Genomic DNA, 16055 nt, shown 5'->3' with positions numbered 1-16055 from the left:
AGAGAGACCTACTTATGTATGTCACCTTCAAAAAGCTTTGCATGGTTTAAAACAGGCCCCTAGGACATGGTCTCATCGGCTTGGCAGTTATTTACTCACTTTGGGATTCTCACAGTCCTCATCTGATATAGCACTATATTTTCGTACTTCAGCACATCAAACAATCTATCTTCTTTTATATGTGGACGACATTGTTCTCAGTGAATGTAGTTCTTCCAAGGTTAATTTTGTCATTATAGCTATTGGCAAGGAATTCGCCATCAAAGATCTCAGTGACTTAAACTACTTTTTAGGCGTCGAGGTCACTCGCTCATCTCACGGTTTACATCTTTGCTAGTCAAAATATTCTTCAAATCTTTTGCGAGTGACCAATATGCATGAAGAAAAATCAGTAGCAATCCCGACCTCCATCCCCAAAGCAACCTCTGAGGAACTTCCCCTCTATGATAATCCACCCCAATATAGAAGTACACTGGGTGCCCTTTAGTATTTGACTCTCACACGCCCTGATATAGCATTTGCTATCAATAAGGTTTGTCAATATATGCATTGCCCTACAATTGATGATTATGCTGCGGTTAAGCGAATTCTTTGTTATCTAAAAGAGACCCCATCCCATGGAATTCTATTTCGGCCAACAACTAATCTTTCTCTCACTGCCTTTAGTGACGCGGACTAGGCCGGTTTAACTATTGATCGATGATCTACAAGTGGCTACTGTGTCTACTTGGGCCCTAACTTGATCTCTTGGAGTTCCAAGAAACAACCCATTGTGCCCCGCTCCTCTATAGACTCTGAGTACAAAGGGGTTGCTAATGCTACCATTGAGTTGATATGGTTACGTCAGCTACTGCTTGAACTTGGGGTTGTCACTTCTGCACCAACTCTATACTGCGATAATATTGGACCTACTTACCTTGTTGCTAATCCGGTCTTTCATGCACGAACCAAACACATGGAGATTGACTATCATTTGTTCGTGAACAAGTCGCCACAAAAAATCTTTCAATCCGATTTGCTCCCGATTCGCTCCCACAGGAGACCAATCGCAGACATTCTCACCAAAGGCTTATCTGCTCCAATATTCAAAATTTTAAAATCCAAGCTCACCACCTATTCTCAACCAATGACCTTGCAGGAGAATGTAAATGATAACTATTTGAATCCAAATTCAAATTCAAATTCAAATCCACCGTAACTAACTCTATCCTCGAATGATCTTATCTGCAACTGATCAAGAAGAATTTGAGTTATAGTTAAAGTATCAATAAGTTGTAGAGTTTGATTGTAAACAAGTTATAATTCAAATTCAAATAATATTAATATACATCTCCCACTCACTAATTTGAGTGAGGAAGAATTCTCTCTCAAACGAGATTCAAACTCATTGCATAGGTTATCTTAGAGTATAAATGAGGAAGACGAAGTACCAGCAATGACAGCTTCGACATTTACAGGCGGCGGTTCACATGTAACTATAGAAACAAGAATGAGGTGAAAGGAGAGGGTAGAATGCACATTACAAAAGAGGCTAGGGAAGCCTGCAACCACAGAACAACCAATGTCTGTAATGGCGTACAAGGTACGTTCTTTTTCACTGAAAACAATTTATAATATATGAAATGATATGAAAAATGTTAAGCATTGCCATCAAAGGCAGCTTAAAAGGAAAACCTTGGTTGTCCATTGAAGCTCACTGACATCAAGGAACTTAAATGATATACAGGGAAGAGAGCTCCAGCAGATGCAAGGTGGAGCCCTAAAGCTTTCAAGGATGGAGCTCGTATGAGTTGTTTGGGGAATGGAAGCTCATGTGCATAAGAAAATTCACACAAAAAATCCAAAGATTTGTTTCATACTACCAATTTAGTGTCATAGCTCAAAACGCACCTTTGGAGAAATTCAACATCGGCGTATGAATCTTTACTCAATTGTGGAAACTCCATTTTTAAATACAATGGAGGTTAAGACAATTGAAAGTGAAAGGCGAATGGCGGAGGTAGTGGTTAATTCCTATATTTTTCCTGCTTAATTCTCTCACTTTACATGTGAAATATAATTATTTTATAATTATTTTACGGGAAGGAGGTAGTGGTTAGAGTAACAGTTAAATTTCTTCTTTTTCTGTTCCTTCTCTATCTCTTCCTCTGTTCCCTCTCCATCTCCATCTGTTTTGAAAATTCTTTCATCTATGTTCTCTCTATCTCTTCCTCTGTTCCTTTGATTGCAATAATTATGTTGAAAAATCAATTATGTTGCTCCTGTAGAAGAACTATATTTGAAAAAAAATCGAGAAAGAAGAGTGTTGAATTTGTAGAATAACTATGTTAGAGAATAAACAAAGAAGAAGAAAGAAGAAGAAAAAGATGTTACCGCCAACTAGACTCATAAATAATAGGAGAAAAAATGGGATTGTTATTGGATGATTCATATTTAATTTAACAAATCTGAAAATGAATGTTCAAAGTCTCACACATTCAACTACACTTTAACCTTATTTGACCCTTCTAAAAATTAAAAAGGTCATTCTTAATTTATTATCTAATGTTATCATTAAACTCATAGTTTTAAGGAATAAAAGGTTAAATTCTAATTAAAAACTAACTCACAATCTATGAATTTCTCCCTATATATCTATCATATTTTCACTCATATTTATTCTCTCTTGAATCTCCTCTTTTATTCTTATTTTTTCTCTCTTTTTTTTTTTCAGCTCTCTCTTTCTCCAATTATTTCTCTCTCACACATTCACGATTTTTCTAGTATTATTTTTATAAAGCATTTTTTTTAATTTATTTATTTCGTTGTTCTTTCTTTCTCTTAAAATTTTTATTCTACTAATAGCAATTTAAATCTCCTTTTGTTTTAAATGGCAGCAAGTATCAATGGCTGATTCAAATGTTGGCAAATGGTCTCCTCCATCTCAGCATATTTTTAAGATTAATTGTGATGGTGCATGGTCCAAAGATTCAAAGAAAGGAGCAGTGGGATGTATCATCCGTGATTTTAGAGGTAAATTTATCACAACCTTTTCTGAAGGAATCAACTGTGAGTCAGCACTTGTTGCAGAAGCAGTTGTTATTCGAGGGAGTCTCCTCCAAGCCATTAGATGTGGAGTCAAAGAGATTATAATCGAATCTGATTGTTTGGACGTGATTAAGCAAATTAATGCTTCCTCTCCAGATCGTGAAATCCTTCAGATCTATCATGATATGTATAAGCTTCAAACAGAGTTTGTATCTTGTGTTTTTTTTTATTTTTTATTCCAAGGTCTTGCAACTGGATTGCAGATTCCTTGGCTAAGGTGGCCCTCTTGGTCAAACTACCACTGTTTGGATAACACCAATCCAGCCATTGATTTTATCAGATTTAATCATAATTATTGATATATTTTTTTCAATCCTTAACTTGCTCCTAAAATTTCATATCTAATTATAATCATTTAACTTTATTTTTTAATCCCTAATCTTTCTCATAAAGTTTTGATTCCTATTAATGGCAATTTAAATTTTAAGTTTTATTAGTTGGATGTTTAAATTTCTGCCATTAATATTATTATATCTAATCATAATTATTGATTTTTTTAAAAATAATTTATGATAAATTGATTGTTTATTCCATATTTAGTTAATAGACTTCAAATCTATATTTTTTTTTCCCTATAATTTCTCCCACAATTTCTTCCATGATTTTTTAAAGTTTTTCTCCCACAATTTTAGCCCCTACTTTATTTTAATATATTTTTATAATTTACTTATAATTGTGTTATCTATATATAGGTTAAGCAGGCAATAATGTGATTCTTTTGGGAGACTCCAAATCTGAAAACATTGCTCTTTGGTGAATCACTATAAGGGAATGCATACAAATTGAGGTAATCTGTAGAATCCTAAATACAATTATCATAACATGCACTCTGAGAAAGTTAAGGATCTGTTTGGTTACATGAATCCAAAGATTTCAAATCTCTGGATTCATGAATGCAAGATTTATACCCTTTTGATTGTAGAAATCTCTAGTTTTATGAAATTTAGAGATTCATCTTTTTACACTAAAAACATGAATATGTAGATTTATGGGTATGGGGTGAAAATCTTTGGATTGCACCCCTACTATAAAAGTGCTAAATATTTATACATTCACAAAAATTACGTTGACCAAACAGTTTCTCAAGATAAATTTACAGATTCAGATTAACCAAACAGTTAATTTTATGAATTATGACTCTATAGATTTGAAATCCCTAGATTTATTGAAAATTCCAGACTCGTGTAACCAAATATGCCCTAAAATCATCCACATTGCTCCACTCTATATGACCAACGAAATCATCTACCCCAAAATATCATTTTCTGCACCAATGAAGGCTTTAGAGAACCCCAACTAACTGGTATAATTCTTCCTCTGAGCTGCCACACGTGATAGTCATCAACTCCTCCCTGGCGACTGCGTCCACGTGGGCACTCACTAAAATATTATTAGATGCATGAACTTAGAAACTCATCATCATAGGAAAACAAAGAATCTACAACTTCTATGAAGCTTCCAGCACACGACATTCCCATGATAGAAATATAGAATGCTGTTGAAAGCACACATTAAAAACTTATTATTTAAATAACACATGTATTTTATGGTGAGCAATAAAAATCTAAGGATTAAAATAGATGGAGTGATGACGATCGATCCTTATCTAAGATGCCAGATGGCAGACAGTGATTGGACCACTCTTGGTAACTATTATTTGGTGCATTGTAGTTTGTAGGTGACCAAATTCCCCAAATATGCAACATTATAAGTAATGTCTGACCATTTACTTAGATTCAACGTTCCTCATTACATTGCCACCAACATTGACCATTGACTTTAAAAAATATACAATAAACATATTAAAATAGTGCAGGTTTACTAAGGAATCTTCCTTCTCTATTTGATCGAGTTTGGTTTGTCGGTAAACTAGTTTGAAAAGAAACCGACAAGCCGCATATAAGGGTATATTTGCCATTTCACAAGGAGTAACTGCAGAGTGCAGAGTACTGAACCGCCGACTTAACCGACCACGCAACACCTCAACCCCACGAACTTTCCCCCTGAACGCAGAAATTTTCGGTCTACAAAATTATTCACCGACTCGTGTGTAAACTCCAACGGCTATATTTTGCTTTTGGAGGGGGAACAGCCCGCCACGTAAGCTTTTAAAATTGCAACGCGTAAAAATGATCGGATGGATAAAGATCTCAAATCAATTAGAGACCTAACACGTGGTGGAATCTTCTAGGAACTACCACTTGGGCCATTAAAATGAAACGTGTACACATCGAGGACTAAAGTAGATATCAAACGGCTGGGAGTTTAACACGTGTTGCGTTCTCATTTGAAAAGATGATGAGAAAGACCATAGCTGTTTCCACGCTGACACAGTAGATTGGAACAAAGCAGGGCATTCCAGTTTCTTCCATTTAAAAATAGAATAAAACGGGGTGATATTTTATCTCTATAGAGGTGGGCTTTATAAGGATAGACTTTCCCTTTCACAGAACATGACTCTGAGTTGAACTCGTTATTTGGTTATCACTGTCGTGTGAGTTTAGGACTCTTCAGGTAAGCGTAGTCGATTATAGATATACTGGAATGGTTTTTGAATTACAATCAATTAGGGTTTTTTCGTTCTTCTGTGTTTCGAATCTTCCTAAAGTGTTAGGTGTCTTTTCTTTTTGAATTCAATCGGTTTTTGGAAACTCCTGCTATTAATTAAGGTTTTAGATTAGTGATTTGATGATTGACTGATGTTGATTCTGATTGCTGTACTTAATGCAGGTTAGAAAGTTGCGTAACGAGCAGTTGGTGAGTTTTTGGTTTGATTCGTATTCAATTAGAAACACAGAAGTAAAATTGTTGAGAGAAATGGCATTGGGGAAACACGGCCGTTCTAATGCGAAGCGCAGTGGCTTTAATGGTTCAAGTGTAGATGAGATTGAAGAAGGATTGAGATTTGTTCACTGTACAGGAGCCATGGGGAAGAAAAGGATTGTTGTTTCAAATTGTATAGCTACACCTCCAGAAAGAAATCATCGGGCTATAGAAAGGAGTTCAAGTGACAGTGACGACTATTCTTTCCTTGAAGCCTTGCCTCTGGATATTCTGGTGAGTACTGAAAACTCATTTCTCAATTTACAGTAGAGTAGTATTTATTTTAGTTCGTTTCGTGGCTTAACAAACAAGCTCCATTTGATCTTGTTTAGGTCCGTGTATTATCTGCAGCGGATCATGATGATTTGAAGCGGCTTATTCTAGTATCGAAGTCAATCAAAGATGCTGTAAGTTCAATTTAAAAAAAAACAAAAAAAAACCCTAAACAATCAGTTTTTGCTTCTGAAATTTCTTCTTGCCGATGCATTGTGGCTAATCCTTTGTTTTGGTTTTTGGCAGGCTTTAATAGCAAAGCAATCTCACTTTGCTTACAGTACACCGCGGGCGAAGAGAACTTTGAGTAGGGATTTTGAACTCGAAAGCCCTGAAGCACCGAATGCCCCTATACAGAATAGGCGTCACGCGTCCAGGATCAACAGGAAAAACCTCTCGGACATCACTGTAGCATTGAAGTTCGGTTCTCCTGAAGATAAACTTAGGTCGAATTGCGTGATTGATTGATTGAATGATATTTATTTGGAGATTGTAAATACAGTTTTGTTCGGTCGGTCGTAAATACGTATTGGTGTGTTGTGTTGTGTTGGATCCCGTATATAACCTCTGTATGTAGGAAACGGCAAACTGTTTCTTCAATTTCTGCATTGAAGATAGATAGAGATAGATAGATTCTCTTGGAAGGATGTTTCTTTCCGTATTCTTTTTGTAAGTATATTCATACAGAGTGTGTTGATGTATCAAATGAAAATTTTTCCTGCTTCACTATTTCCTTTGTTTTAAGCTATTTAGCTCTGTTCTCAAGAGAATCATGGAGGGATGTTCAATTATAGATTGGTTATGATCCTTTAATGTCAGATGTTGGTGATTCAGTTACTGTTTGAAAGCCCAAAAGCAAAAAGTAAAGCCAGCTGAATCTGAGGAATGATAGCAGGCAGGTTATAGTACAAAAACCTTCTCTTTCTGTGATCAAAAGAGGGGTTTTTGGCATCGGAAGGAATATCAGTAGTATATGTTGGCCTGGTTCATTCGACAATGGTAGTTATCTGATTTTAGGGAATGTGCAATGTGTGAAGTGAAAATGTGGCTTTAGTATTTGCTTCTTCCGCTTCTCAACTTCCCTCTTTAATCAACTTCGTACCTACTAGAGTTTGTGAGCTAGCGTTCTTACCATTGTTGCTAGTTTATACCTATAATGGATGCTTCAATATACAACATTCTTTTCTGGATCGTGCAACTAGACCTTAATACCACTATAGAGTTGTCTCCTGACGTTTTGATCCAATCTCTAAATATACAGGGGCTACCTTTTAATTTACCCACGGTATCCAAGGACTATTGTTTAAATATCGCGATATATCACCAAAAGGTCAATATATCATGATAAATTCTCAAAATATTGAAAAATTTTAAAATTCAAAATTTGAAAAATCACATTTACTATCTCTCTCTCATCTAAATCTAAAATTTCTCTGCTATGGCCAATGAATGCGATCTCTTCTATAGTTCTTTCTAAAAATTTAAAATATCTCTGCTATGGCCAATGAATGCGATCTCTTCTTTTTTTTTTTCTTTTTTTTTTTTTTTAGAATGGAAGCCCGGAAACTATGGCGTGACGGTGACCTAAAGAAGCCATTAATCTTGTGCTCTCTCTCATCCATGTGATCTCGTGATTTCTCTCGATCTCTAGATCTCTCTCTACACATGTTAACTTGCACCATCTCCTCTCTCTTTCTGCAAAAATCTCTAACGAACCCCTTTTAACTTTTACTTCAACTCTCTCCCACACGGCTACACATAAATCATCGATTTTGTTTATTTTTTCTCAAAAAGTTGACCAAAATGTCGGTTGTGTTGCCGACACTGCGGGCACCGACACTGCGACACCAGGCGACATTTCGGTCCTTGGTTTTACCATCAAAAATTAAGTTGTTTTATGAGAGTGAAGCAATGACAGCCATCTTCAATAAGACCCGACTTGCTCCAGTTCCAAGTTTACCAGATCTCTGCCCCTCCACTCTTCCTCCCCACTCCAACTCCTCCCTTTCCCCTGTCTTTTAGTCCTGAGATTTCAGGATCTCTCAGCCAGATTCTTGTAATCTTTGTCATTCAACAAAACCTCTACAATCATCTTCAGTAGATTCATTGCATAGAAGCCTCTACCACTTCTGGGCAGAACATACTTCCCAAGCTTTTCAAACAGTTCCGATTCGTCCATGTAACTGATTTGAACATGCACTGATCACACGCACATTTGATCGTTGGATGGTAGTTACAACAAAGAGACATCAATGGATGGTAGTTACAACAAAGTAACATCATTCAAATGCAGTAATATGATCATAGCATCTCATTTATTTGATTACCAATGTAATACATTCATAGTAAGCATATAAAAGCCAGATAATCCATTTTATCAGGATGATGTTGGAGACATCAAAATCCAATGGAAACAAAGGCAATTAAAAGAAAACCAAAGTAGGGAATAGATATTATCCCAAATAAGAGCTATATGATAGAGAGACGCAATTGCAGACTCCAGAGTCTAGTAGCAGTAGTTGCTGGGGTAGCACCTACTGAACATCTGTGGAGAACTCGAGCTAAAATGCAAATCCTACATCAGCAGGGGCATGATCTCAACTCACACCCAAACCACCTGATAAACAGGATCCTTTTTGTCTCTCGAGCGAACCGAAACAGTTGCTTCATCGCCAATTATTGTGAAATCACCATATCAAGCTCCTCCTAATTCATCAACAAGGTGGCAATTTCAAGTTCAGAATTAAAGTCGAAAAGAAGAAAAACACTCATTAGCATGTGCAAAGCAAGAATTAATGACTAAATATTGATGTGCAACATAAAGGAAGGGGAAAAAGTAGGAAACCTTAGTAAGTATTCTGTGAAACTTCTGATGCAGCAAGAGAAGAGCAACAGTGAGCACCATTGCTCACTGAACCAGTGCAGACGTTCTCATTGTTCTGTCGTCCTTCTGTCTGCACTGGCATTATGCAAGGATTCATTGATTGTTAGTCAGAATCATCAAACATTTCTTCATCATCGGATACTTCATCAAACACCCTCAAATCAAGCTGGTAACGAAGTATACCACCAATGCCACCGAACCCTCTGCAGAACTGAGATCCCTCCTGTGATTTGTTCGTGACAAACTCAAGTGTGCAACCAAACTTCTTGTATTCATTTGCAAACCATTCGAGCAGTAACATCTTATCTTGAACCTCTAGGTCAACACCAGTTTCTGGATCATGGAAGTTAGACTGCTTAACCTCTTCTTCCTTGTTAAAGTGCTTCACAAGAGTCTCACCTGTAGCATTATTCTTCAACTCAAACCTATTAAGTTCCAAACTTTCCCACACAATAAGTGTTTCAACAGCACCCATTTCTAAAGCCCTCAAGGTATCATCAACACCGAAGACATATTTCCCTGTATCTTGGCTTATCTCCTCAAAATACTTTCCAATCAAACGTTTTTCCTGTATAAACTTCACATTGGCTAGAATCTCTGAAGACAGCTCAATTGCCTGGTTAAAACCATTCTCTCCACCATATGAAACATCAACCACGTTGAGTATCTTCGCCTGGAGGCGTGGATCAAACATATCTGACTGGCTTAGCTCTGTCTTCAAGTCAGCTGAACCAGCTAGTATTAATCCTGAAACATTTGCCTGGCTGCTGGAAGGGTTTATGAAGAACTGTGTGGCTAGCTCTGCTGTCTTCCTAACATAATTATGGCGTTTCTCCATTCGAAGACGAGCAAAACGCAGAGCAGACTGACCTCCCCTTCCATGCTTCTTTGGGAGATCAACACTGAATTTGTGAAGCACCTCACGGGAATTTCCACTTAAGGTACCAAAAAGAGTCCCATTCCCATCCATTACTATGAAACCAAACTTATCATCAGATTCTAATAACTCACTTAGAGCCTCAGTATGGAACTTATTATCACACAGATACAAAGAAACATTAATTGGCCTGAAAGGCTCAAGATCAAATGTTACCTTCTTTTCCTTACCATCTTCAGTTACAACGGTACCAGTGTAAAGCACTAATCCATTAGGAGGAACTCTATTGTAAAGCTTTAGCCTCTGTTGTGCAGAAGTAATGGCACCCAACACAGATTGACGATTAACCCTGCTCTTGATGTTGGAAGCAGTTCCATACTCGTCACCCAACATCTTTGTGGCCCGAGAAATCTGATCTCGAGGAGGCATGATTAAAGAGATCATGCTGGTCCCATTTCCTCTTGCAGCTTCTAGTGCCTTGATCAATTTCTTTATCTTCCACATCTCAATATTCAAGTCGGTTTCATAACCCTCAGCCATTGCAACCCGGTAGAAACAACCTGCCCAGTACAAGATGTAACCAGATTCTATCATCTATTTCATAAAATCGATGCAATCATCAGATATTCAGACATGAAGAAATTACTAGTATAATCACCAAAAGCCGAAGAACGTGAAAAGTATCAAAATTAAAATAATCGATTGCAGGCACCTTATTAAGTAATTTCTACCCAAAAAAAACACTAATTAAATAAACCTAAAGAAAAAAACAACCAGAATTCTCTTATGATCTTCTGTGCATCTAGAATGAAATTATAATCAAGACAGTGAGATACTTACCTTCTTAATCTGTTAAAGATAGAGCTGGAGAAGAAACCCTAGAAGTCTAGAACTCTGTTTCGTTGAAAGGAGATTGGGGTAGGCCGAAGATGAGGGAGAGATATCAAATGGGAGGGTAAAGTGCCGATTATATAGGCGAAATCAACAAGCTAAGGTCCTAAATCCAGAAAAAACTCACTGGACAAAGTGACTCGTGGAAAAGCAGAAAATTTACAGAAAGATCCTTCTGTCCTAGAATTTCTTTTTCCACTTTTGAACTTTAATTTTATTCATTCGTTTATATATTCCAAGGAAGTACACTTGTCCTCTTTCTTTCTGTGTCTGTGGTAGTTTGTCCGTGACAAAAACTCCACCTTGTCATGCAAGGAAAAATGCAGTTGAAAGTTTGAAAGGTGGAACATGATCTTTCAGAAAAGATGTATGAGGCTCTACTTTGTAGGCGGTGCTAGTTGAAACGTGTAGCATACTTCTATCTTCTAACCGTGCATTTGTAGATGAGGATCAGCATCAAGGCATGCGTTTGGTAATCAGTTCTTATGTAAAATTATTTTTTAATAATTTTTAGGGTTGGTTCAGTTGATAAAATATCAACACTTTCATATAGGAGGTAGAGTTCGGAATTTTCTTGGGGGGCCAGGGGTGAAGCTTTGTTTCTTGAGGATGTAGTCGTACAAGTTGGCCCAGATGAACCTTTATATAAAAAAAAATTAATATTTATTTGATGAAAAAATTTCTTTACTTCAAAATGGACATTTGATAAATTCAAATTGAAAATATTTTTAAAGTAGTATTAAAATAAGTTAATATTTGATAAACTCATTTTGAAATAAAAACAAATTTTAATATTTATATGTTAATAATCTTTTCTTTACTTCAAAATGGGCATTTGATAGATTCAAACTGAAAATATTTTTAAAATAGTATTAGAATAAGTTAGTGTTTGATAAACTCATTTTGAGGTTTCAATCGAGACTAATTTTATCAATTTCAAATATGTTTATTGGAAAAAAATATCTTTTTTATTTTCTGCAAAGACATTCTTCAGACCACTTTTTTGATTGATTTATTCTTGAAAAATAGAAGAACGAAATCATTTTAACCAATACCATTAACCTATTCTTCCACTCTCAAAGAACAGAAAAACGCCAGATTTCTTTCTAAGAACCTTACAGGTGGCAAGCAAACGTGAGATACTAAGATGGGTTGTTTCTTCTATCTTCTCTCTCAACCCATTTTAAAAACCTTTTGTTTGCGTTTTTGTTTTTTTCTAAATTCACTTGATTAATTGATGGGTCTACGTATCATTTATTTATTTCTTTAGTCTTTTTCTTTAAAAGATGTTGAAATATTCGGTTCATTTCTAATTTAAATGTTTGACGTGTGTCCCAACATTATATAAAAAAGTTGAGGTCCATTAAAAATCACATTATTTTTTTTTAATTTACTCAATTTTTTTACATAATTTATAAATAAATTTTAATCATTTGATGTAATGTTGGAATACATGTCATATAAGAAATTAAAAGGTAAATAAAATTTTGTCACGACACACTCGTAGCCAAGTTTTGGTTTTTTTTTGTTTTTTGTAAACCCACACTTGTGGTATGTAAACCCTTGTGGCGTGTTCTGTCTTCGCCCATGAGGCGTGTTCTGTATCCGCCCTTGTGGCGTGTTCTGTTTTCACCCTTGAGGCATGTGCTTTGTAAGCCCTTGTAGCGTGTTTATGTCTGTGTCGGTGTCTGCCTTTTTGGTGTGTCTCCGCAGGCAATAGTGGTGGATATGTATATCATACCCGTTATCATGGAAAAAATCGGCGAAATCGCACGAAAAACCGAAACGAAACCGGGCAAAAAAATCAGGTTCGGCGAAACCCGAAATCCCCCGGGTCGAAAATGGGTGAGCCCACACGGGAAAACTGAAAATCGAGGGTCGATCGAAACCCCAAATTCGATCGAAACCGAAACTGGTTGTTAAGTGAACCGGCAAACCAGCCGGTCAATGTTATAAAAGTCGCCATCTCGATCGAAACTCGGGAAACCGAGTTCGACGGAAACGCAGCGGAGGCAAAGAGTTTGACACGAGGTTCGACCACGACCTTTTTCATGGTTTTGCATGATTTCAAGTAGATCAAGCACTCCTTTGGTGAAATCGGCACGTGGGGATTATTTCAAAGTTTGAAGCTCTATTGGAAGGTAACCTAGCTTGAATGGTTTAGTGAACAGAGTCCGCTAGCTTCATTTCCTGGGTTTAGCTTCATTTCCTTGCTTCTCTTCTTTCCCCTTGCTTCTCTTCTTCCCCTGAAATTCTTGTGTTTTCAAGATCGAGTCTCGCAAGTTGGCTCATGTATTCCATTTACAGCCTTAAAAAATTAAATCTAGTTGTTTAGCATGCTAATAGATGATTCCATACAGCTTAAAAAATTAAATCTTAGCGTTAGCATGCTTAATAGATGTATTCCATTTACGACTTAAAAAATTAAATCTTAGCCGTAGCATGCTAAAGAGACACGAGAATATGTTCAAGTTGGAATGTTCAATGTTGGATGTCCGAATTTTGATCCGAAATTTTGGTACATAACCTCGGTCATCTTACATTAATGTTATGTAATTTAAAGACATATTTACATGATTTTTTTACTAAATGCATGTGCCAATGTATTCTTTATACACTAATTAGCTTAAATCGTCTCACCCCAAAATAGTCTCTAAAACTCGAAACTTGTGCGAAAAGTCCCGGTTTCTGAATTTCCAGTTTCCACCTAAGTTTCCCATTTTCACCCAGTCTAAACTTGAGTTTCCCTCGTATTTTTTACCATGCCCGTTATGCTTTTATGGTTCTGTGGTTGTCATAACTAGTACTCTAAGGATTTATTGGGCTCGACCCATCCCTTAGCTTTTATTTGGTATTTGTATCTATATTTTCTTTCAAATTTATAAATGAATGTTGAACTTTTGACAAAAAAAAAAAAGATTTCTTACATAGCTAAACTGTTAGGGTAATTGTATTACAAATTCTTCAAATACACAAAAATGAAATTGCAATACAATTGAGAGATGAAGATCTTTAGCCAATCCGGAGAGTTTGAAGTTGCAACCAAACAAACCACCGATCAATGAGGTTGAGTCACACCTTGAGTGTTGTCTTTAAGGTAATTGATGCACCCTACTACCAAGGGTTCTTTGCACCACCACCTCCAAGATAAAGCAACCTCCAACTAGAAGATGAGGTAGTTCTTCTAGTCCCTTCAAGGAGCCAAAAGCTAGAGCACAACACTTAGACAAATTCTAAGAAAGAAATTAACTTTGTAACACAAATAATGTGAGAATGAGGAATGTCTCAATTGCACACCACATGCAAGGAAATGTTGGATTTATATAAGCCCAAACCTCACCTTACACCCCTTAGGATTCTTAAAGGCAATGAATTGGATTTAATCCATTCAATAACCTCAACCCCACTCATGGTAATGGCCATGAATGGTCATGAAGTTGAAATGAGAATTGATGGTCAAGAGTTAAAATTGAAGTAAATTCCACCCTTCAAGTAATCTCACCACACCACCATGATCAAGACCATTAAGACCCATGACCAATGTCATGAAGAGCCTCTAAACCAAGGTCATGAAGGGCCTCTTTTACTCATGATGCCTCATGGGTCCCACACAACTAATTTTGAAACTTAATATAGATAATTTAGATTTTAAAAAAAACCTAACATAAACACGTAATATGAATGTCCAATTGGAGACGTGGAGCGTAGGAAAAGTTTTTGATTAAATAAATAAAAGAATCTGAATAAAAAATGATTGTTTGGATAGCAAGTAATGAGAGATGCACTATAGTGAAATGTTAGTTGATGAAATTTCATCCGATGGATTTTCTATTATTATTATTATTATTATTATTATTATTATTTTGGCTTACGGATGCATGTTCATGAGTCATATCCAAAGATTCGGGTAAAATTAAAAGATAAAAAAAAAATTATTTATTGACAATTTAATCTCATTTTCTTTTTCCTTATTACAACCGGATGAATTCCTAAAATCCAATTTAGCTTGGATTTTTATGAAGGGGGCATAAAACCAAGCTTTTTTCTTTTGAGTCAAAAATGAAATCCAAACTCAGATAGATAGAGATTTGGTTTAGTTTATTCGATCCAACCCATGCATGTCAAACTTTATCACCCTTATCTCAAAGCCACAATGCATGGTAGTTATTTCAAAGAGAAAAAGATAGTGAATTAGTGATGGATGCAACAAATTTTTTTTTTTTTAGCTGTTAAAAGCAAGGTTTAAAGTATTCACACGTTACCATACGATACTAGTCGATACGTATCCATATTTGACATAATCGATACGTCTCTCTATTGAATTACACTAAAATACATTAGTCAGAGCGATACAAGATGATACGTCTCTTAAATCACCTAACCAATACACTATGCGATACCGATACTTTAAACCTTGGTTAAAAGCCCAACCTCCCATTGGGAGGTCCTGAGTTCGCACCCATCCAACCACATCTATATTATTAATATCCCCTCAATATAAACTCGTTGGCTTAAAAAAAAAAAAAAAATTCACACATCAATTTCAATCTTTCCTGTCATTGCTATAAATTCCAAGCATAGTTGGTTACGTTTGCTACTTTGCTTGTTTTATTTTTTTTTGGTAAGATACTTTGCTTGTTAAAGGAAGGGTGGATACACACCCTTTGAGTCTTGAGATCTCCCCTATACAAAGTTAGGAATTTTCTTTTTTTTGGGGGGGGGGGGGTAAACAGGAACTTTTTTTTTTTCAATTTCACTATGCTTATATTTGGAGAGTCTTTTCTTTTTCTTTTTTTAGATATTTGGAGAGTTTTCAGAAAAATCTATTTTATGCTGTACCATTCAATGTACCTTTTTAGGTGTATTAGACTGGATAACAAAACCCAAAGTTGACCAATTAATTTTCCCTTTTCCTTTCCACCTAAATTCTTTGTATAATAGACACAGATACATGAACCGATCTATCATTTTCCTAGCTTGTGATAGCGTATTAAAAAATAGATAAAGCGAAGTAGACAAGAATAGTCACCTACATCAAATTTATGAGAGAGATCACCTACATTCTTAGTAGTCAATCTAAGCTACAATTAGACCAGACTAGGAGTTCAAGTAGGTAATTAGAGGGATCGGTCTTTTATCTTGACGTCTCTTTTACCACACATTTAAAAGGAAAATCTATTTACTTTTGAACATTGATATGATGAATCCTTAATTATATAT

The 16055-nt window shown here is 36.0% G+C and overlaps 1 protein-coding gene and 1 pseudogene across 3 annotated transcripts; one reads left to right on the top strand and one right to left on the bottom strand.

Moving 5' to 3' along the window:
• The first annotated feature begins 5495 nt into the window (after window positions 1–5495).
• On the top strand, window positions 5496–7484 carry LOC149004526 (F-box protein At1g61340-like). Of its 2 annotated transcripts, XM_089168483.1 has the most exons (4): window positions 5496–5601; window positions 5818–6144; window positions 6243–6317; window positions 6430–7484. In XM_089168483.1, the coding sequence occupies exons 2-4, from the start codon at window positions 5905–5907 to the stop codon at window positions 6649–6651; spliced, it is 537 nt and encodes a 178-aa protein (XP_089024609.1). In that variant the 5' UTR covers window positions 5496–5601; window positions 5818–5904; the 3' UTR covers window positions 6652–7484. The 2 variants fall into 2 exon arrangements, with proteins under 2 accessions (XP_089024609.1, XP_089024608.1); XM_089168482.1 differs by lacking the exon at window positions 5496–5601 and having other exon boundaries at window positions 5608–6144.
• Window positions 7485–8323: 839 nt separating this feature from the next.
• On the bottom strand, window positions 8324–11068 carry LOC149004525 (eukaryotic peptide chain release factor subunit 1-2 pseudogene; annotated as a pseudogene). Its single transcript, XR_016175726.1, has 3 exons — window positions 10785–11068; window positions 9029–10504; window positions 8324–8889 (listed from the first exon to the last, which is right to left on the bottom strand). The product of XR_016175726.1 is annotated as a eukaryotic peptide chain release factor subunit 1-2 pseudogene (transcript).
• Between the last annotated feature and the right edge of the window lie 4987 nt (window positions 11069–16055).

The sequence above is a fragment of the Hakea prostrata genome, chromosome 9 (assembly GCF_041222555.1).
Source record: "Hakea prostrata isolate BN-2017 chromosome 9, UWA_Hpros_2, whole genome shotgun sequence".
Taxonomy (NCBI): domain Eukaryota; kingdom Viridiplantae; phylum Streptophyta; class Magnoliopsida; order Proteales; family Proteaceae; genus Hakea; species Hakea prostrata.
The sequence above is the reverse complement of the archived record's forward strand: the minus strand, read 5'-3'. Positions and strand labels throughout refer to the sequence as shown.

What these genes read in the sequence shown, in the direction of transcription:
- LOC149004526 (XM_089168482.1), top strand. Translation starts at nt 5,812, where the DNA reads ATGCAGGTTAGAAAGTTGCGTAACGAGCAGTTGGTGAGTTTTTGGTTT. An exon ending in CCTTGCCTCTGGATATTCTG is followed by an intron (nt 6,145 to 6,242) that starts GTGAGTACTGAA and finishes GATCTTGTTTAG; the next exon opens with GTCCGTGTATTATCTGCAGC. An exon ending in CGAAGTCAATCAAAGATGCT is followed by an intron (nt 6,318 to 6,429) that starts GTAAGTTCAATT and finishes GGTTTTTGGCAG; the next exon opens with GCTTTAATAGCAAAGCAATC.